General features: G+C 39.3%; 1 protein-coding gene across 5 annotated transcripts in view; it reads left to right on the top strand.

The window, feature by feature from the left end:
- Window positions 1-21,481, top strand: part of DCBLD1 (discoidin, CUB and LCCL domain containing 1) — a 67,141-nt gene that overhangs the window by 23,543 nt on the left and 22,117 nt on the right. For all 5 annotated transcript variants that reach the window (XM_009451894.5, XM_063813379.1, XM_054686210.2 and 2 more), the window contains exons 3-5: window positions 13,606-13,740; window positions 15,320-15,371; window positions 19,155-19,227. In XM_009451894.5, coding sequence (XP_009450169.4) covers window positions 13,606-13,740; window positions 15,320-15,371; window positions 19,155-19,227 — 260 coding nt within the window. The remainder of the gene's footprint in view (window positions 1-13,605; window positions 13,741-15,319; window positions 15,372-19,154; window positions 19,228-21,481) is intronic.

The raw sequence follows: 21,481 nt of genomic DNA on the forward strand, positions 1-21,481 counted from the left end.
CACAGGTAGGGAAACCGAGGCACAGTGTGATTAGGTGAACATGCCCAAGATCCCAAGAGTGTACAATTAGGGGTGAAAGAGAGATTTATATCTGTGTCTCTGTGGCTGCAAGACACCTACTCCCACTGCTGTTGTCTCTTGGTTTCACCATCACCAAAAAACCCACATTGCACTATCATCCTTCCTGGGTGGACTGGCCCATTATTACATTGTACAGCAATTTCGTCTAAAACACAAGAAGTAGGTAGTATTTTTGATTGAGGATGTGCTTAAGATAAACTACGTAATGATGCTCAGAATTTGTGTTGTGGCTACTTTAAAGATTTCCTTTGACCAAAAACACTAACCAGACCTATATTTTAACTTAGTTAAATAAACCCCTGGTCTGTTTGAACATCCTCCAGGAATGCAGAAGGAGGAGGAGACAGAAGTGCTTTGTCTTTCAGTGGCTGGCGCTCAGAGAGTGGACATTCCTGTGCAGCTGTTGCCCAGCTTCCTGGAAGGGTGGAAGGGTGGGAGGCACCTCTGCAAGCTGATGTGGCCACAGGATCTGGCATGGCTGCAGAGGCAAGGCCCTAGTGCCCTTGCAGGGTCCCAAGGATCCAGAGCTATATTGCCTGAACCAGTAAAAGAAGGGAATGTCTGCTGAAATTCAGCAGGGAGAGAATGCATGTTCTGGAATACCACATTTAATTCCAAAATATGGTGGCTTCTAATGATTATGTGTGTGGCTGAAACAGAAGAATCGTTTTAGTTTATCCTGCCCGATATTTTTTATTAACCAACTAATTGTTAAAACCCACTGCCAAAGGATTTTAAAACTTAAAACTATCAGAATTTGAATATGGAGTTAATGTTTTGAAAAAGAATAATGTTTTCTGGCATTAATGTTTGCCGTGTCTGCCAAGAGTGGACATACTTGGAATGTGATTACATTAACCATTGTGAATATGCTAAAGTTGTATGGTGTTCATCATTATGCAGTTAATTTTTAATGGTTCCCCACCATGTCAATTTTGTTTTAAATATTTGGTTTATATACTTTGGGTATTTTGGTAATTCACATTCTTGCTAACAAAAATGCGTTGTAAACAAGTGTAAACACCCACAACAACTTTCACAGTAATCCAGCAAAATATGCGCTTGATCTCACTGTTTCCTAATACAGACAAAATGGGATTATTCTTCTGTTTGTCATATATTATAATTACGGCTGATCTTTCAGATTCAAGAATCCATTAGAAGAATGTACTTGTACGCCTGTGGCTGAATTAAGACACTGAGATATGTGTGCTATTAATATTATCCTGGCCAAAACAAAACAAAAAATCTTTAAGAAGTATCGTACTTTTCTTAGTAGACATCATTTTCACTATAGCTAAGGGAATTCTAGGTTTTTGTTTAACAGACCAAAGTAACTGAGACTCCCTTTGAAAAAATGCTAATATCCCTTTTCCAGTCTGTGATCCAATTCAGGATCATAAAGCAGTTACTTGTCCTGACTTCTCAGTCTTCCTTCATCTTTTGAGAATACTGACCAGTTATTTTACAGAATGTCTGTCAGTTGAGTTGGTTTGATGTTTCCTTGTGATTGAATTCAGATTATATATTCTGGGCAGACATAATACTACTGCTTTTTAAAGTAATCTTTAAAAGGCTTGCTTATAACAGTTTCTAACATTAGAAATTATGAGGTCATGTGTCCCTTCAAGAATGAGAACTAAATCTGCATTACATTTCTTTGCTTCCCTCTTGACTGTTTGATTAAATGACTCTTCTTTTTTTCTATCAAAACTGCATTGATTTTTAGGTTATTTCAAGCTGAAGTGTCTTCCTGGAGCAGTTCTTTGTTCTTCAAAGAGGCCCATGTAATATGAAACTTTGAAAGGACTCAAATATAAGGTGTTGCCTTTTTGTAGAAGACAATTTTGGAGAAATTTGGGCACATAAGATAATAGAAAGTTGATTAAGGTAGCCTACCCAGGCTGTTCTAGGATTGAACACACTTTGAAACCTGGAATTTGGAGATTCAGACAAGTGGTTTATTAAATAACATCTCTTTAAATTTAAACATATTGTGTAAGACATTTAAGATGACTGCCTTGGTCCTGTTCTCAGTTCCCCCCTCCCTCATTTTACATATATGTGGTAAAATAACAGGAGGTTAGTTATATAAAACACTGAAATATCTTACACTCTGAGGAAAAATAGCTGCTGATTCAGGCATTGTGTCACACTAATATACACAAATTTAAAATATTAAATATATAATGTTGTATTTATTTATAACACTGAAGAGGGAAGGCTTTGCATTCATACTGAAGATACTACTCTTAACTTTACAGCTCTTTAGTGACCATGTAACCTTGACTTGCCCTCTGGGTAAATTCCATTTCCAGTCTTGCTGACCAGAATGGACTTAGAGATTTGAATTCACTCAGAGGTTTGTTTTTGCCCCCACTGCCTGTAGGGACCTCAGAGGAGGTCATTTCTGTTTTCCTGATCTTTCAATAAGGTTGGGTCCGAGTTTTCCCTTGAAAGGTGACCTCCACACTGGATGGAGTTTGGGGTGGGTCCGGGACTGCCTGAAGAGCTGTTGGAGCAGTCTTGGTAGGAACCAGACGCTGGCCAGTCTTCATAGGCATCTCAGGGTCTCAAAGGAGGTTGTTCTGATGGAGACTTCTAGACGTTACCACCTGGATCAGTGTAGATCAATAAAACCAGGCTGGCCTTGAAAATGGATTGAAATTTTTGTTGCTGCATAGATATTACACGTGTGTTTAAGAGCACAAACTCTGTAATTAGACTCCCTTGCCTCAAATTCCTGCCTACTCACAAGTGTGAGCCACCGCGCCTGGCCCTGACTGCTTATTTCTAAATTGCTTGACCTTGAGCAAATTATTTAAACTTTCTGTGTCTCTATTCCCTCATATTTAAAATGGGCAGGCCAGGTGCAACATCTCATACCTGTAATCTCAGCAGTTTGCGAGGCTGAGGTGGATGAATCACTTGAGCTTAGGAATTTGAGACTAGGCTGGACAACATGGCAACCCCCCATCTCTACAAAAAATACAAAGATTAGCTGGGCATGGTGATACATGCCCGTAGTCCCAGCTACTTGGGAGGTTGAGGCAAGAGGATCACTTGAATTCAGATGGTCAAGGCTACAGTGAGCCATGTCGTGCCACAACACTCCAACCTGAGTGACAGACGGAGACACTGTCTCAAAATAAAATAAAACAAAATGGGCAAAATAATAGTATCTACCACATATAGGTGACTGGCACACTTATATATGACTTTAAAGGATGACACCTGGTACATAATAAGCACTTAGTCAACGTTAGCCATTATTTTTCCTCCTCCTTCCCTATCCTCTGCCCCTCTACTTTACTCTTCCCCTCCCTCTTCCCAGCCGCCTCTTCTTCTTCCTCCTCCTGAGTTGTCTTGCATACTGTTAATATTGTTTGTCTAAGATGTGCCCTTGTTCCCCTCGTAATACCCTGAGCACTCTCTGTTCACCAGGCAGAGGCTGAGCTCCAGCAGCACACCCTACCCTACTCCTCCTGGTGGATTCCTGGTAATCCAAGAGTTTGCCCAAATCATGCCAAGCTGGTGGCAAGGGTTCACTGAACCAGAACTAGCTCCATATACAGGTTTTCTCCAGCCTCATGAGATGAACAGAGAACACATATTCTCCAAGCCACAGTATATTCAATTTGGTTGTTTTATTTACTTCACTGCCACTGCCAGTCTACGTCTTTGCATCTTTTTCTCCTTGAAGAACCTCTTGATTTTTCTCCTCTCTCCTTTCACCAGTCTCAGTTCCTTCCAGGCCATCTAATGTTGTGTAATTAAAAATAGTTGCAATAATTTCTTTCCTTAGTTCAAAAATTGTTAATTGTGCCCCACTTCTACAGAAACTTGCTAGCTTAGTGTTGACGCATCATCTTGCTTTCTTCTTCACTCTCACTTCTAGCCTCATCTCTGAGTCCTTCATCTCCATGCCGTTTCCCAAATGCATCATACGGTTTCATGGCCTAGTACATTTTTACAGTCGCTGATGTTATTCCTTCCATGTCCCCCTCTTTTTCTTCTTTTCCTGCTTTTTCTGTCCCTTCTAACACACACAGACACAGACACACACAGACACAGACACACACACACACACACACACACACACGTAAAAGTAAACCCTTCAAGTTTCAAATTGAGGGCTGCCTACCCTAGAACCTTCTCTGATGTTCATCAGTTTGTCCCTTTTCTGTGCTCATGTTCTCTTTCTAAAGTTTCAGTAGAGCATCAGTTTCGAGTTGGGATAATTATTTTAGCTTCTCTGTCAGATACGAGGTGCCCTGAGCCAGGAATTACATTTTATTCATGCTCTTTTATTCACCTAATATTTAGCATAGTCTTACAATTGCAGATGTTCAGTCAGTGTTTTAGGACTGAGATTATAAGTAGCTTGATTTTGGCAAACATATTAAAAAATCTGGATTTTTTACAAAAGAGAAATTGGAGTGTCATTATTCACACTGTAGGGAAATTTACACTAAGATTCCTCTATAAACATTCCCTCTGCATTTAAAGAAAGCTTTGGTTTACATAAAATTTTAAAACTATGCTTATTATGTGGAAAAGACCATGTAATAATGTGGAAGGTGCCTGTGAGTGAGCATTCAACTATGTGCGATGCACTGGGCTTAGTAAACCTTAGCGTTACTAACTCATTTAACCCTTATAACAGCCCTGTTAGATAGATCCTGTTACCAACCTTTACACATAAGGAAACTGAAGCTCAAAAAAGGCCAACTAACATGCTTATAAGATCACTTAGCGGGACCTGGGATTCAAGTCTGGGCATTTGAGGCCCTGCTCAAATGCCCAGAGGCCCTGCTCTTTAGCTCTGCACCATCCGATTCAGTGTTTGTGTTGAAAGCCATCTGTTCCTGTGGCTTGTGCATAAGAAGACCTGAGGTGTAGTTCTTGTTCGTCACTTGCTGGAAGAAATGGAAACTTCTCCAGGCCTCTCCACAGGAGTATCCGGAGAATAAAGTGGGAGTCTGAGAAATCACTTACGTTAGAGTTCCAGTATAAGTTTAAAGTTCAAAAAATGTTTCTTAGTCAAAATGCTAAGAGGAGGCATGGTGGCCAGTGATAGAAAGAAACTCTTTACTATAGGATCCTAATGGAAGTTAAATTGGTTGTGTTTTGCATAATGATTTGCACCAGGAGGTTCAAAAATTGTTCTCCTACGTTTTCTGTACCTCCACTTCCAATCACAATATTGTTTTAAGCATTGTCAGTGACTTAGAAGCACAATCATGTGAAGTCAACTGTTAATGTTTATGTTACACTAGGAATGAGAGAAATAGGAATAGTTGGAAATAATACTAAGTGGTTAGACTCATAATCACAACAGGTTTCTGTATGCCATTTTTTAGAATGATACATATCTGACATATTGCAATAAGATCTAGTAATTACATCTTATCTGTTGAAGTTTTTTAAATCCCAAAGAGGGAAAAGCACAAGATTGACAGTCTCTGTTTTACAAATGGTTTATATGTCTCTCAGACATATTATGAAGTAGAAGGAAAAATGTTTGTGGCTTTTAAAGATAAAACAAATAGACTTCAAGGAAATTTCCAGCTCACAGAGAGCTGTTTTGGGCTGCAGACACCCTAGAAGTGCGTCCTCCTCTATGGTTGAGGCTACTTTGGTGGAAATTATTGAGAAGGACTGCTTTTTCTTTGTTTGTTTTATTTTGCCTTTTATGCCAAGATAGAATTCAGAAAGAATCTTGAACATATAAAACGTTATATCAGCCAGAATGCTGTACTCTAGGTATTTTTTTTAACACAACCATAAGCCTCAAGGAGAAAAAGCTATTGGGTTCCTCCTCCTCTTTCCCCATAAATAATTCCCTGGAGACTCACTGTGATTCAGTTTCAGTAATTGCCATCTTTCATTGGGAGAGAAGTAATGGCTTAAGTGGGTAGTGAACTCCCAGCGTTGACACACTTCTTGACCTGGGTCCTGTAGCCCCAAGGAAAGCCACACCTTTGTCTAAGAATCCGCCTGCTTCATTTATCATCTGTCACTGATTTTTGTGTGGGAATGAGAGACCAAAATTCTCCAGGGATACCACTTACTGTTACGTGACTATGGTTTTAATGGCACAGTCCAGGAATATCCCTTTTTTATGCTAATTTCTCTCCTTTTCAAAGAAAATGGCCTTGAAAATTCTGTAATGTTGTACAATGACCCTACTGCAATTAGCAAGCAAGGACAAATCTGCGATTTGACTGCATCAAAAACAAATTGAAAATGGACACAAATCTAATGGTGTTTGCAGCTTCAGCATTTCTGGAGATTGTTTTATCAGCATACCTCTGAGCACAGATCTGGGCCACGAGAAGTACCACTCGCCTGGCAGCCAAATATTCCATGTGGCTGGCTCCACCCACATGTACTCCCAGGGAGGGTCACTTAGGTCAATCAGGCATGTTCTTATCTGTCATAAGAAAGAATTGTGTGCTTCAGATGATGCTCCAGAAGGTTAATGAGGGTTTTTTGGAGGTTTTGTGTTGTTGTTGTTGTTGTCGATTTATGACAAACCTTTCAGGAGTTAAGTTTTTATTTGATCTCTCAATGGTTTTTCCCACTGACAGTATGGTAGTTAAAAAAAAAAATCAGAAATAATACTACTAAGGGAAAGAGGTTTCTTTGTTTCTCTAATGACATGCATACTATTTTTCAAATATGTCCCTTCTATATATAAAACAATAACTTAGTTTTATTAGTTTTAAGATCAAAACCTTATACCCATCTGAAGTGACTTGGAACAAACAGTTTTTAACCAAACCATCATTGCCTTGTAATGCCCAGAGTCTTGGGCACACAGTCCAGGAGAATAGAGAAGTACTATACATTGCTGTACAGATTGTCAGATTGCCAGAGAATCAAGAGGATTTCAGATTTGGCTTGTAGCAGACAGTTTATTCTTCCTTATAGGACAGCTTTCTTTTATTCACACATGGAAAGATAAAGGGTTTCCCTTGCAGCTGCTAATGAAATAGTATCCCGAAACAGAGAATGTGCTGAGAGGAACTGACCTACTGTGCTCAAAGAAGGCAACTCCTACAGTTCCTGGCCCTTTATTCCCTTTGTCCAAGGAATCAGCCCATTGTCTGCTGGAGTCTCATGTCTGGTGCCAAATGCCACAGTGCTGTTCCATTTGGTATCTCTGATAGCTCTTCCCACAATATAGGGCCGCCAGTTACATTCCACAAAAGATAAAAGTTTTTCTTTTTTCCTGATTTTTCTGCCTACTTGATTAACTGCTGTGCTCCAGTGTGATGGGAATTTGTGACTGCAAAGTAAGATGGAACCTGCCTTGCAGACAGGCATAGATAGAAGTGAGAGAATGTAGGAAGTTAGGTGGCAAGTCCAAGTGCTATAAAACACGTAGCACTGCTGGTTCTGAAGCAAACATCCATGCAAAACTGTGCATCCTATTTTTAGGGAGGGGTTGGATTTCAGTCTGACTGAATTGAAGTATGTTTGCCAATCTAAGAACACTGCCTGAGCCCAAGAATATAACCACAATCAAAGTTAGAAGTCACCGAGCTGTCATGTGGGTTTCCAGTGAAATTGTCTTTGTAAACATTTAAATATAGGTGTAGATCCTTTTTAAGTCAGGAGACCTTTGGAGAGTACCAACAGTGAAGTATATCACGTGGGCAGGGGTGAGTGGAGAAAGATTTTCTTTCATAAGACAAGAGATTATCCTTAAAGGAGTCTGGTGGAGCACTGAGGACATTGCTTAGGACAGACTCCCAGGGTCTTTCCATGGTTTCCCATTAATTATTTTTCCCTCTCACTGCTATCATATTTTTCCATTTTTCTTTCTTGCCTTTTAACTCTAGGAACGTAATTATTAACTTCTAGTCTATGAAAGGAATTTTCATCTGTCAGACCTTGAGACAGGCAATAATTTGGATGTTTTGCCATAGGCAATACTACAGCCAGTATTCAACTATTATCCCCCACCCTGAATTAAAACTCATTCTTGCTATTCTGATGTTTGTGATTATGATGAAATGATCAAAATAACTCTTCAGACCAGGCACTGTGGCCCATGTTTGTAATCCCAGCACTTTGAGGAGGCTGAGATGGGAGGATTGCTTAAAACCAGGAGCTTGAGACCAACCTGGGCAATGTAGTGAGACCTCATCTCTACAAAAAAAATCAAAAAATTAGCTGGACATGGTGGCACACACCTGTAATCCAGCTTCTTGGAAGGCTGAGGTGGAAGGATTGTTTGAGCCCAGGAAGAGCCATGATCACGCCACTGCACTCCAACATGGGTGACAGAGAAAGACCCTGTCTCAAAAAAAAAAAAAAAAAATCCTCTCAATGATGATATTTATATAGAGAGGGTATCTCGTACCCCTCTAGTTACAATTTTGCAGCACAGTAATGAAAATATGAAAGGGATTGATGCCTGTGTGGTAAGGGTAATTAAAGGGGTATGTGTTTACATTTTCCTTCTTTGATCTGCTTCCAGAAATAGTTACATGCCTGTCATAACTGGGAGGTTGAAACCAAATTAGAATTTTACTATATTTATATGTTTTTGGTCTAGGAAATCATATATATTGCACAACAACTTAGTATGATGGTATACACTCTTATTTGTGTAAAATATGTATACTTTTTGCAACTTTTCCTTTCAACTATTTCATAAAATCTAAAAAAAAAAATCTAAACAAGTTCTCACTGATAATCAATTTAGACTTGCTTACCTTACAGTTTGTGGGTTTTTTTTTTTTTTTTTTTTGAGATGGAGTCTTGTTCTGTCACCCAGGCTGGAATGCAGTGGTGGGATCGTGGCTCACTGCAACCTCCACCCCCCAGCTTCAAGCAATTCTCCTGTCTCAGCCTCCCGAGTAGCTGGGATTACAGGCACCCACCACCATGCTCGGCTAATTTTTAAAATATTTTTAGTAAAGATGGGGTTTCACCATGTTGACCAGGCTAGTCTCGAACTCCTGACCTCCTGACTCCGCTCACCTTGGCCTCCCACAATGCTGGGATTACAGGTGTGAGCCACCATGCCTGGCCACCTACAGTTTTCATTAGAACTCATGGAATGCTATAGAAATTTAAGGAGAGATTATTATCATCATCACCATTTGGGGAGGGGTGTATTACTGGGTTAATATAAAAAATGTGATTTGAAAATATTCTAACTTATTACAAGCAACAAGTTACTAGTTACTTCACAATATTCATCCTTAGGTTTACAAAGCAAGTGTCTTCACCCCTCTTATCTGTGCAAAGAACAGAGGAATTTCAAACATATCTAAAACAAACAGAATAAGTTGGAAAAGGCAAGTATAGCAATCTGACTCACCTTAACTTTGCAAAAATGCTTATCATTCTACTTATTTAGTCTGAATTGCCTATCTGGTGTACTTGTGAGCAAGAGTAAAGTTTATAAAAATCCATATTATTCATTACAGAAATTTTTTTCTTGCTTCTTTACACTTCTCTTCCTGACTTCTCCATAGTATTCAAAAGTGACAAGATTAAAAATATTTTATGAATCTCTTAGTTGGATTTGGCTTTTAGAAACTGTTGTAAAAAGAGCATTTCAATTCAATTCAAACTGTTTTTGGGAGGCTGTCACCTGCCAGGTACTATGCAGTCTGTTGGAGATAAAGGGATGGATATAAAAGTTCCTTGCACTATGGAACACAGTCTGAAGAGAAAATAGGTATTACTTATTTTTTAATATATTCATTTTTAACAAGCACTTATATAGCTCTTACTATGTGCTGAGTACTATTCTAAGTAATTTGAAAGTATTGGTCGGGCGCGGCGGCTCACACCTGTAATCCCATCACTTTGGGAGGCCGAGGCGGGCAGATCACGAGGTCCGGAGATTGAGACTATCCTGGCTAACACAGTGAAACCCCATCTCTACTAACAAAAAATTAGCCGGGCGTGGTGGCGGGTGCCTGTAGTCCCAGCTACTCAGGAGGCTGAGGCAGGAGAATGGTGTGAACCCAGGAGACGGAGCTTGTAGTGAGTCGAGATCATGCTACTGCACTCCAGCCTGGGGACAGAGCGAGACTCCATCTCAAAAAAAAAAAAAAAAAAAAAGAAAGTATTAACTCATGTAAGTAATTACATAGGATGAGTGTTTCTAAAGAGGGAAGTGAACATTTTTTATTTAGATTTCACCGTAATTTAGTAATAGGAAATGCTAGAAATTTGGCATGTGAGGGTAAGCATATAGCATTTCTTTCTTATTCTATCACATCTTCAGTATGTGAAACTTGAAACAGAGAGCAATTGGATCCTTTATACCAGAAGGGCAATGCTTAGTTGTGTCATGATCTTCTGACACTTTAGCATGTGTATCGGTCCATTTTCATGCTGCTGATAAGGACATACCTGAGACTGGGCAATTTACAAAAGGTTTAATTCCCCCACGTAGCTGGGGAAGCCTCAAATCATGGTGGAAGGCAAAAGGCACGTCTCACCTGGTGGCAGACAGGAGAAAAGAGCTTGTGCAGGGGAACTCCTTTTTTTAAAACCATCAGATCTCATGAGACTTATTCACTATCATGAGAACAGCATGGGAAAGACCTTCCTCCATGATTTAGTTACCTCCCACCAGGTCCCTCCCACAACACGTGGGAATTCAAGATGAGATTTGGGTGGGGACACCCAAACCATTATCATTTTGACCCTGGCCCCTCCCAAGTCTCATGTCCTCGTATTTCAAAACCAATCATGCCTTCCCAACAGTCCCCCAAAGTCTTAACTCATATCAGCATTAACTTAAAAGTCCACAGTCCAAATCTCATCCGAGACAAGGCAAGTCCCTTCTGCCTATGAGCCTGTAAAATCAAAAGCAAGTTAGTTACTTCCTAGATACAATGTGGGTACTGTCATTGGGTAAATACAGCCATTCCAAATGGGAGAAATTAGCCAAACAAAGGGGCTCAGGCCCCATGAAAGTCTGAAATCCAGTGGGGCAGTCAAATCTTAAAGCTCCAAAATGATCTCCTTTGACTCCATGTCTCACATGCAGGTCATGCTGATGCAAGAGGTGAGTTCCCATGCTTGGGCAGCTCCACCCCTGTGGCTTTGCAGGGTACAGCCTCCCTCCCCACTGCTTCCACAGGCTGGTGTTGAGTGTCTGCAGCTTTTTCAGGTGCAGTGGATCTACCATTCTGGGGTCTGGTGGCCCCCTTCTCACAGCTACACTGGATGGTACCCCAGTAGGTACTCTGTGTGGGGGCTCTGACCCCACATTTCCCTTCTGCACTACCCAAGCAGAGGTTCTCTATGAGGGCCTCTGCAGCAAACATCTGCCTGGGCATCCAGACATTTCCATACATCTTCTGAAATCTAGGTGGAGGTTCCCAAACCCCAATTCTTGACTTCCATGCACCTGCAGGCTCAACATCACATGGAAGCTGCCAAAGCTTGGGGCTTGCACCCTCTGAAGTCATGGCCCGAGTTCTACGTTGTCCCCTTCCAGCCATAGCTGGAGCAGCTGGGACACAAGACACCAAGTTCCTAGGCTGCACACAGCAGAGGGACACTAGGCCTGGCTCAGGAGACCACTTTTTCCTCCTAGGCCTCTGGGTCTGTGATGGGAAAGGTTGCCTTGAAGACCTCTGACATGCCCTGGAGACATTTTCCACATTGTCTTGGGGATTAACATTCAGTTCTTCATTACTTATGTAAATTTCTGCAGCTGGCTTGAATTTCTCCTCAGAAAATGGGATTTTCTTTTCTATTACACTGTCAGGCTGCAAATTTTCTGAACTTTTATGCTCTGCTTCCCTTATAAAACTGAATGCCTTTAACAGTACCCAAGTTACCTCGTGAATGCTTTCCTATTTAGAAATGTTTTCCATGTGATACCCTAAATCATCTCTCTCAAGTTCAAAGTTCCACAAATCTCTAGGGCAGGGGCAAAATGCCACCAGTCTCTTTGCTCAAACATAACAAGAGTCACCTTTGCTCCAGTTCCCAACCAGTTCTTCATTTCCATCTGAGACCACCTCAGCGTGGACATTATTGTCCATATCGCTATCAGCATTTTGGGCAAAGCCATTCAACAAACCTCTAGGAAGTTCCAAACTTTCCCACATTTTCCTGTCTTCTTAGCCCTCCAAACTGTTCCAACCTCTGCCTGTTACCCAGTTCCAAAGTCACTTCCACATCTTCAGGTATCTTTTCAGCAGCACCCCACTCTACTGGCACCAACTTAACTGTATTAGTCCGTTTTCATGCTGCTGATAAGGACATACCTGAGACTGGGCAATTTACAAGAGAAAGGTTTAATTGGACTTACAGTCCCACATGGCTAGGAAAGCCTCAAATCATGGTAGAAGGCAAAAGGCATGTCTCATATGGTGGCAGACAAAAGAAACGAGCTCGTGCAGGGGAACTCCTTTTTTAAAAAACCATCAGATCTCATGAGACTTATTCACTGTTATGAGAACAGCACGGGAAACACCTTCCCCCATGATTCAGTTACCTCCCACCAGGTCCCTCCCACAACACATGGGAATTCAAGATGAGATTTAGGTGGGGACACAGCAAAACCATATCAAGCAGTTTTGTCCCTATTGGTTCTGGTTAATATAACCCGGTTTTATTCATATTGACTTGGAGCAGTCTTTTTCTTTTATTCTTCTTCCTTCATCATGATTGTTGTTGCCGCTGACTATTTCCATACTGTTTTTGAGAAAAGTCAATAAATAATACCTCTCTTCAAAATTTGCTTGCTAATCCCTATTTCATAGAGATTGTCTTGCATATGTTACTTTCGAAATGACAAGTTAAAAGCTAAACTTTAGTTTGAGTAGTCTTAGGAAGAGTTTTTGTTATTTTAAGCTCCAAATGTAATTTTGCCCTTTGAAAGTTCATTGAGATCCCTATTGCTTTTCAAGCAACTTACTTTGGAAACAATGTTATACCCTTAATTGTATAATTTTGTACTATAATATTTCAAAATGCTTTAGAAGTTATTCTGCTTTTGTATACATTTTATAAATCAAAATGAATTTTGGGGATTAACCAGAAGTTACTGTAAAGGAAAATCAGTGTGTATGCTGCATGTAATGCTGCATGTGAATAAAATTCTTACCATGCTTTCCAAAGTCTTTTAACTTTAAAACTTCCCCAAAAAAAATGATTTTTTTAGTTTATTTGAGCAAATTTAGGAGGCCCCTAGAATAACATTTTTGTAATAAAATTTTCTTTACTACCTAATGTGTTTGACCTTTGTCTTCTTTTTACAAAAAACGAAACCTATCTCTTGGGTTGCTCACAGTTAACTAGTTCCAGCCTATTGCTTGTCTAGAGTAAGCCACTTTCCCCCTTGGCTTAGTTCACAATCAGTCAGAAATTATCAGTCTGAGCGTCAAGCTAAATTTCAGTTGGTAAAGATTATAATCATACATATGTATTGTCTAGTAAATTTGGCCTTTCAAGGAAAAAAATGGCATATACCAATCATTTGTGCTGGTATAAATTTTGAAATGTGCCACAAGTGTGCTTTGTTTTTAGGTCCATACTGTGGAAGTATGACTGTTCCCAAAGAACTCTTGTTGAACACAAGTGAAGTAACCGTCCGCTTTGAGAGTGGATCCCACATTTCTGGCCGGGGTTTTTTGCTGACCTATGCGAGCAGCGACCATCCAGGTATAACGGAAGAATCAACACAAATCTCTAAACGTTATCTGTCTAAGAATTCCTCTTGCCACTTATCCCCATCCCTGGACATAATTGTGGACTCAGATGCAGAATTAAGATATGAGGGAGAAGAGGAACATGGTATCTTTGTAAATGGTTAGGTCTGAACTGAATCATATTGCGGCACAGGTGTGTCCAATCTTTTGGCTTCCCTGGGCCACATTAGAAGAAGAATTGTCTTGGGGCCACACATAAAATTCACTAACAATAGCTGATGAGCTAAAAAAAAAAATTGCAAAAAAATTTTATAATTGCGTTTTACGAAACTTTAGGAATTTGTGTTGGGCTGCATCCAAGGCCATCCTGGGCTGCATGTGGCCCAAGGGGCATGGGTTGGACAAGCTTATTAGCATGTTAGATTGATCAGTTGACTTATATGGGATAGGATTCATCTCATTTTTCCTAAAAACCTTGGATAACACACCTTTGTGTTCCCCTCCTGACCCTTCGAAGTCTTCATGATTCTCTGGAGCCCTCCCCCATCCTCCTTCCTAGCTCAGGGGCAAGGCTTTTCACCAGTGAGCCCCTCCGCAACACACACCAGTACACCAGCACGGGAGGCATGCACAGTGTGTGTAGGATGAGGAAGTCAGTGTCACACAGTGTAATAACTTTAAAGCTGAAACTTGTATGGGAGAGAAGGGAAGGGAAACACGAACACTGATGAGAGAGAGAAGCACGGGCTCCTGTCCTGGGCTCTTGTGCTTCAGAGTAATTACTGTGCAGCCCATACCATGTCTGCCTATGGCCATAGAGGTTTACTGCTGTCAGTCCTCTCTGGCAGAAAAGCTCTGAGAATGAGGTGCGCCATTCATTTTCCTCTTAGCCAATCAGCTCTGACTAATCACAGCAGATGCCTGCATTGCCAGTGTTCACCATATATTGTTCCCAAAGAACTATTACAGTAAGTGTGGAATATTTTGGAAACCATATTATGTTGATCTAAATGCATCAAGGTCCACTGTATCTTAGCCTCTATTGCTGAATATTAGTTTGGTTCTGTAAATTACTCCAGAGAGCACCTTCTTTTTTAAAATGCTTTGTCCTGGTTGATGAAAGCTTATATGCTGTAGGTTTTCTTGGTAAAGATGTGCTTCTCTGTCACCAGATGCCACTGGCTAAATTATTGAATTAAAATGTTTGTGGGAACCTTCTCTGTGAACTGTGTTGGGCTTTCGAAATTATTTTCTTCCTGCCAGGGGACATTATACACATGGTCTTTGTAGGCATATAGTGGATAGCAACTAAAGAATATTGTTTTTTTCTGTTAACTACAGTTTCTGCTATCATTTACTAGGTGATTGTGTTGAAAAACTGTCATTGGTGGCAGAAAAAAGAAACGAAAGGAACTCATTAAATACTGGAGACAGTGATTCTCAGTGTTTATTTTTAAAAGGAAAATTCTGATAACTACATAGTGAATAAGTGCTTTTTAAAAACTGTCTTTTATTTTAAAAGAAAGCTTTGCAGCACGAGTGTCCTAATTTTTATTCATTCTATTAATTGCAGTTATCTTTATTTATGACAGATTTAATAACGTGTTTGGAACGAGCTAGCCATTATTTGAAGACAGAATACAGGTAAGTATAGGTATCCTAACTGTGTTGCAGTCGTGTATTGCTGAACATTTTGTTTTCTTTCACGTTAAACCAGATACGTTTGTACTTAAAGCTCTTTTTACCATTCATGTTGTAACTAATGAGGAATTTTTAAAATAGTTTCTTATATAGCAGGAAGTCAGCAAACCTTTTCTGTCAAGGGGGAGATAATAAATATTTCAGGTTTTCCAGGCCATACAATCTCTGTTGCATTTATTCATATAATCTCTGTTGCTGTTGTAGCAAAAAAGCAACCATAGACACTATATATACACTAACAGACATGCTGTGTTTCAATAAAACTGTATTTACCAAAACATCAGTAGGGCGGATTTGGCTCACAGGCCATAGTTTGCTGACCCCTGAGTTCCACTGTAGGGCCAATGAATCATTACCGAGTCTAGACTGTATTTTTTTTCCTGGCTGGTATTTGGGAGTGACTTTTAAAATTCTTTCATTTGGGAGGAGGTGCATTTTGTCTTTACCACTAGAGAAAAACCTACTGCAAATAAGAAGATGAAAATTTTCAACCCAGCTTTAGCTGGAAAAACTACTTAGTCACTTTGATGCATGTTTGCTCATCTATCAAGTAAAACAGTCTAAAGCAGAATTTCTTAGCCTTGGCACTATTGATATTTTGGGTCAGATAATTCTTTATATTGCAGGGCTGTCCTGTGCGTTGTTAGATATTTAGCAGCATCCCTGGCCTCTATGTCCTAGATGTCAGTTGTGATAACCAAGAATGTCTCCAGACATTGCCAAATGTCTCATGGTGGGCAGAATCGCCCCCAGTGGAGAACCACTAGTCTAGAGATCATTGTCAACAACACTAACAAAAACTATGACTGTTTTTTTTTTCTCTTTTTATGAAAGAGTGTCTTGCTCTCTTGCCCAGGCTGGAGTGCAGTGGTATAATTATAGCTCACTACAGCCTCAAACTCCAGGGCTCAAAGTATGCTCCTGCCTCAGCCTCCCAAGTAGCTGGGACAACAGGTGTGCACCATCATACCTGGCTAATTTTTAAATTTTTTAGAAATGGGTGTCTTTCTATATTGTCCAAGCTGATCTCTAACTTCTGGACTCAGCTTCCCAAAGTGCTGGGATTACAGGTGTGAATCATGGCACCCAGCTATGACTCTCTAGAGTGCTTTCCTAGTGCCTGGTATAGCTCTCTGCACTTAGCACAGAGTAAGTAGCTCTTGTGAACATTTCAACATGTCTGCAAGGAAGGTTCTGTTACATCCTAAAAACCAAAGTACAAACCAATTAAGACTTGCTGAGGGCTACACACCTCATAAGTGTAGCCAGGGAGTCAGGCTTAAGAGCCTGTGGTCCTATCTCGGACATTTGGACATTCTAATGTATGAGATTATTTTATGTGCAGAAACAACTCTAGTGTTAACTAATATTATGTCTAATAGGGGGAAAAATGAAAATGAGCGATAATTAAATATTGGTTTTAAAGTTACCGTTCATCCAATATACACATATGCCGGTATTATCTATTCTAGCTATACCTCTACAGTCCCAGTTGGTGATAGGGCCACTGGACATCAAATGGTCATTTCCTGTTCTCCTAAAGAAAGGGAATATATCCAAGTTTACAGGGTGGCATTATGGTGCCAGATTATCTCAGCTTTAGCCCAGCCATTTTGTAGTGTTTAGATTAAAGATAAGGCCTGGTGACTGATACAGGTCCACAAGCCCTCATCCATAATTATGAAGTATAGAAAGTTTTGAAAGCCTTTTGTAACTCATTTGGTGGTGATTCTTGATTAATGTGACCTTAAATTCGTTTGACAGCAAAATTGGACTAGATTAACATGTCTTTACATATGTTATTTAATATGATTATTAAGGCATTTGACACAAGTATTTTAATGTTTTTTATTAATGTGTGCAGACCCCACCAGCGTATTACATCATATACATCATTAGAACTGTTTTACTTTTCTAGAATCCAAGAAATTCTGAATTCTGAAATACAGCTGATTCTAAGGGAATTGGCTCTAGGGAATTGTTACCCTGTAATGGGAATTCCCATTATTTTTATTTCTTAATTCTGTGAGTACTGCTGCAATGCAGGGACTCCAAAAGGTCAATGGGAAAAAATTATGGAATATTTATTTGGATAGTTTTTATAATTAGTTGTTACATATATAATTTGCCAAGTCAGCAGGAGGACACTGAGAGGAAATGAAATAAAAATAACTTCTATTCTGGAATCTGTTTGGGCTGGTACACTCTTTTTAAACAAACCAAGTAAACATTATGTAAAGTGGTGTATATATAGAAGTAAGGGCACATGGCATGCATCTTCAAAGCTGACAACATTTTTGTAATACTTTGGCTTCCTTTTTGTGTGTTTTTTATAGATGTTTATAGCTGTCTTCATATCTTGTTGATATGTTGACACTTGAAGGGACTAGAGATGAAGAAACAATCTAAGAGAGATTATATGCAATATCAGGGTCCCACTGCTAGCTAGGTAGTGCTGGAGCCTGTGTCACTCTGCCCCTAACACTGACACCCTTCAGCTGCACCACATGCTATGACATGTTTCTGGAAAGTTTCTTGAAAAATGACTGTTAAGTAAATTGAATCCTAATTTTTTTTTTTTTTTTTTTGAGACGGAGTTTTGCTCTTGGTCCCCAGGCTGGAGTACAGTGGCGCAATCTGGTCTCACTGCAAACTCCGCCTCCCAGGTTCAAGTGATTCTCCTGCCTCAGCCTCCCAAGCAGCTGGGATTACAGGCGTCTGCCACCACACCGGGCTAATTTTTTTGTATTTTTAGTAGAGATGGGGTTTCACCATGTTGGCCAGTCTGGTCTCGAACTCCAGACCTCAGGTTATCCACCCGCCTTGGCCTCCCAAAGTGCTGGGATTACAGGCGTGAGCCACTGTGTCCGGCCTTGGAATCCTAATTTTAAAATATATCCTTTTTTTCTGATTGCAAAAGTATTTCATAACTAATGTAGGCCAGACCATCTAATACGGTAGCCACTAGCCACGGGTGGCTAATGAGCACTTGAACTGTGGTGAGTGCAAATTGAGGGGTGTTGTATAAAATGCACCCCAGATTTTGGAAGTTAAAAAAAGAGAAAATATCTTATTGGTATTTATTTCTGTTTATTACATTTAGAAATGATAAAATTTGAACATGCTGGATTAAATAGAATATATTATTAATTTTGCATATTTCTTTTTACTTTTTAAAAATGTGACTACTTGAATATTTAAATTTATATATGTGGCTCCCATTATATTTCTATCAGACAGTGCTAATATTATGGCAATATTACAATATGTATAACACGGAAAGTGAAAGTTCCTCACAATCCTACTCCCAGAGAGAATCTAGGGATATTCTTCTTTGTCTTTTTTATCCATAGAAAACAAAATTATTACATATTTTAAACATTTCTTATAGAAACAAGATTATACTATATATAATGTTTAGAAATATTCCTGTTTCTGAAAAATATTTATTGGAAGTCTTAGAATCAAGTAAAATGCATTAGGGAAGCTCATTGTTTAATAGACTTTATGGTGAATCCTTATATAAAACAAATAATTATTGTGTAAAAGTTGCCTTCAGATGAACATTGTAGATCAATCTGTATTTTCACAAATCAGGTTTCTAATTTGCCATTAAAGCAAGATATTATATGAAGGGCAGAAAATACTTTAAAAATTTAAGTACAGTTTAATTTTTTTGGTTGTGTAATTTAATAAAATATAAATTATTTATTTTTCTTTTTCCAGCAAATTCTGCCCAGCTGGTTGTAGAGATGTAGCAGGAGACATTTCTGGGAATATGGTAGATGGATATAGAGATGTAAGTAACTGAGGGTAATGGCAGAGAATGAATTAAAAGGAGTAAGTGCTTTACTCTGCCTAAATTAATTACTGACTAAAGTCAAATGAGATATAAAACTCTAGATAGATGCATGAGTCTCTCTCCTCTGAGAATAAATGAAATAAGTATAAAAACCAAGGTTACCCATGCATTCATTCCTATTTCTAGCATTTCCAGCTAAGCTTACTATAAATGAAATGAAAAACAAAACTTTGCCATCTGAGAGTATTATTCCATCCACTTTTTGTAAGAGGTTATAGATTTGCATCCTTTTTGTTATGGTTTATTTCTTTAACATTCCAACTGGTTCCTCTAATAGAGCAAAGGACATGAATATTCGTATCATAGAATAGTGACATTGTGTCTGGGGCCAGTGAAGCCATCCATCCTGCTCTTATTCGCCTCTCTCTTTGCAAACCAAGTTCTTATGTCCAGTAAGACTTCCTGGGTTATGTAGTAATACATTGTTCCTGCATGTTGTATCTCAGATACATAATCCTCCACTTGTTTCTATTTACAGATTTCTGTCCTGGAAATCTAGTATCTGATTTTTTAAAAATTTACATTGCTATTTGAAGTAGTTGGGTTTATAGCCTAGCTTTTGGAAAGTGCCTGAGTTATTAGAAATCTATAGCAAAAACCTATTGTTGTGAAACTGTTCTTAAAGTTATTAACGTGTATTTTTATGCCTGTGGGAAAATAACCTTTATCTACTTGTTCTAGGTGATTGATAAATCCTCTGTGGCATAGGGAAAAAGTTTGACTGTGATTTTCTCTTTTAGCACATTCTGATTCTGGGAACAGCAGATTTTGTTATTTTGCCTTTCGTTCCCCTTTTCTGTATTTTTATTTACAAGATTGACACTGGATACTCATTTGACCTATAAATTGACTCTTAAAATGTTTTATACTATTTCAGTTTGAAGATTTACTTGGCTCAGGCAATTCTTAAATGACTACAGGGAATTAAGAGAAATAAAAAGTTGACATTTACTCCCAGCAATAGAAAGTTTTTATTTATCATTTTCCTGTTCTATGCAAGAAATGTAAGAATTATGTACAATAAGAGAAATAGCATAGTTTTTTCTTACTGTAGATGTTTATCTTACCCCTCCTGACAGAGCTATATTTTTTAGCGTAACAGGTAAATGGTTTCCTGCATGGTAGATGGGAGTACATGATCCCTAAGTGCTGGCAAGCAGGTTTCCTATTTGACCCACTAACTAATTTTGCACTATTTGCTTTTAGAATGATTTTATCTGCAAGGAAATTTTGTGTTTTGAAAGCTACTCTCTTCAAAGAACTCGGATTAGTGCCTTTTTTGTGTATGTCAATGTCATGGATGTATTAGATATTTATTGCTGCATAATAATATTACCATAAACTTAGAGGCTTAAAGTGGCACATATTTATTATCTCATTTTCTGTGGGTTAGGAGACTGGACATGGTTTAGCTGGGTTCTCTGCTTCAGGGTCTTATAAAGGTGCAACAAAGGTGTCAGCTGGGGCTGCAATCTCATTGGAGGCTCAACTGGAGAAGGATCTGCTTCTAAGCTCATGTGGTGTTGACAGCATTCAGTTACTTGTGTGTTATTGGATTGAGGGCCTCGGTTTCTTCCTGGATTTTGGCTGGAGGCCATCCTCAGTTCTTGCCATGTAGACCTTCCCAACGTGGCCACTTGAATCCTCAAAGCAAACAAGGGAGAGTCTTTGAGCAAAGGGATCTCCTGGCAAGATAGATTACACTCTTATATAATGTTATCATGGGAGTGGTATCCCATCACTTTTGCCATATTCTTATAGACTTAGAAGAAAATCTCAGCCCCCACCCACACTCAGGGGGATTCAGAGGGATTCCACAAGAGGGGATACAGGGAGCAGGGATCATGGGGGTTATCTTAGAGTCTGCCTCCGCAGTGTCTTCATCTCGGGAAATGCGTTCAGTTGTAGCAAGTCTTTTCAGAAGAATCTTTGCAAAACCAAAGCATATCCTATAGGTCAGGATAACAGAATATGTAAAATAAATAACTAGAGGAGCTGTTGAAGAAGGAGGTACCCTGTCTCAGGGAAGAATATGTTGTCTTACAGAGCTATTATAGAAAAGGCATTGGTTTATTCTGTGTTGCTCCAAAAGGCAGAACTGGGATCAGTGGATAAAAGTTGCAGGGATGCCAATTTCAGCTGCATATAAGGAATAATTGAACAATGCAAAATGGGATAGGCTGTCTCGAGA

Source organism: Pan troglodytes, chromosome 5 (assembly GCF_028858775.2).
Source record: "Pan troglodytes isolate AG18354 chromosome 5, NHGRI_mPanTro3-v2.0_pri, whole genome shotgun sequence".
In the NCBI taxonomy this organism is placed as follows: Eukaryota; Metazoa; Chordata; class Mammalia; order Primates; family Hominidae; genus Pan; species Pan troglodytes.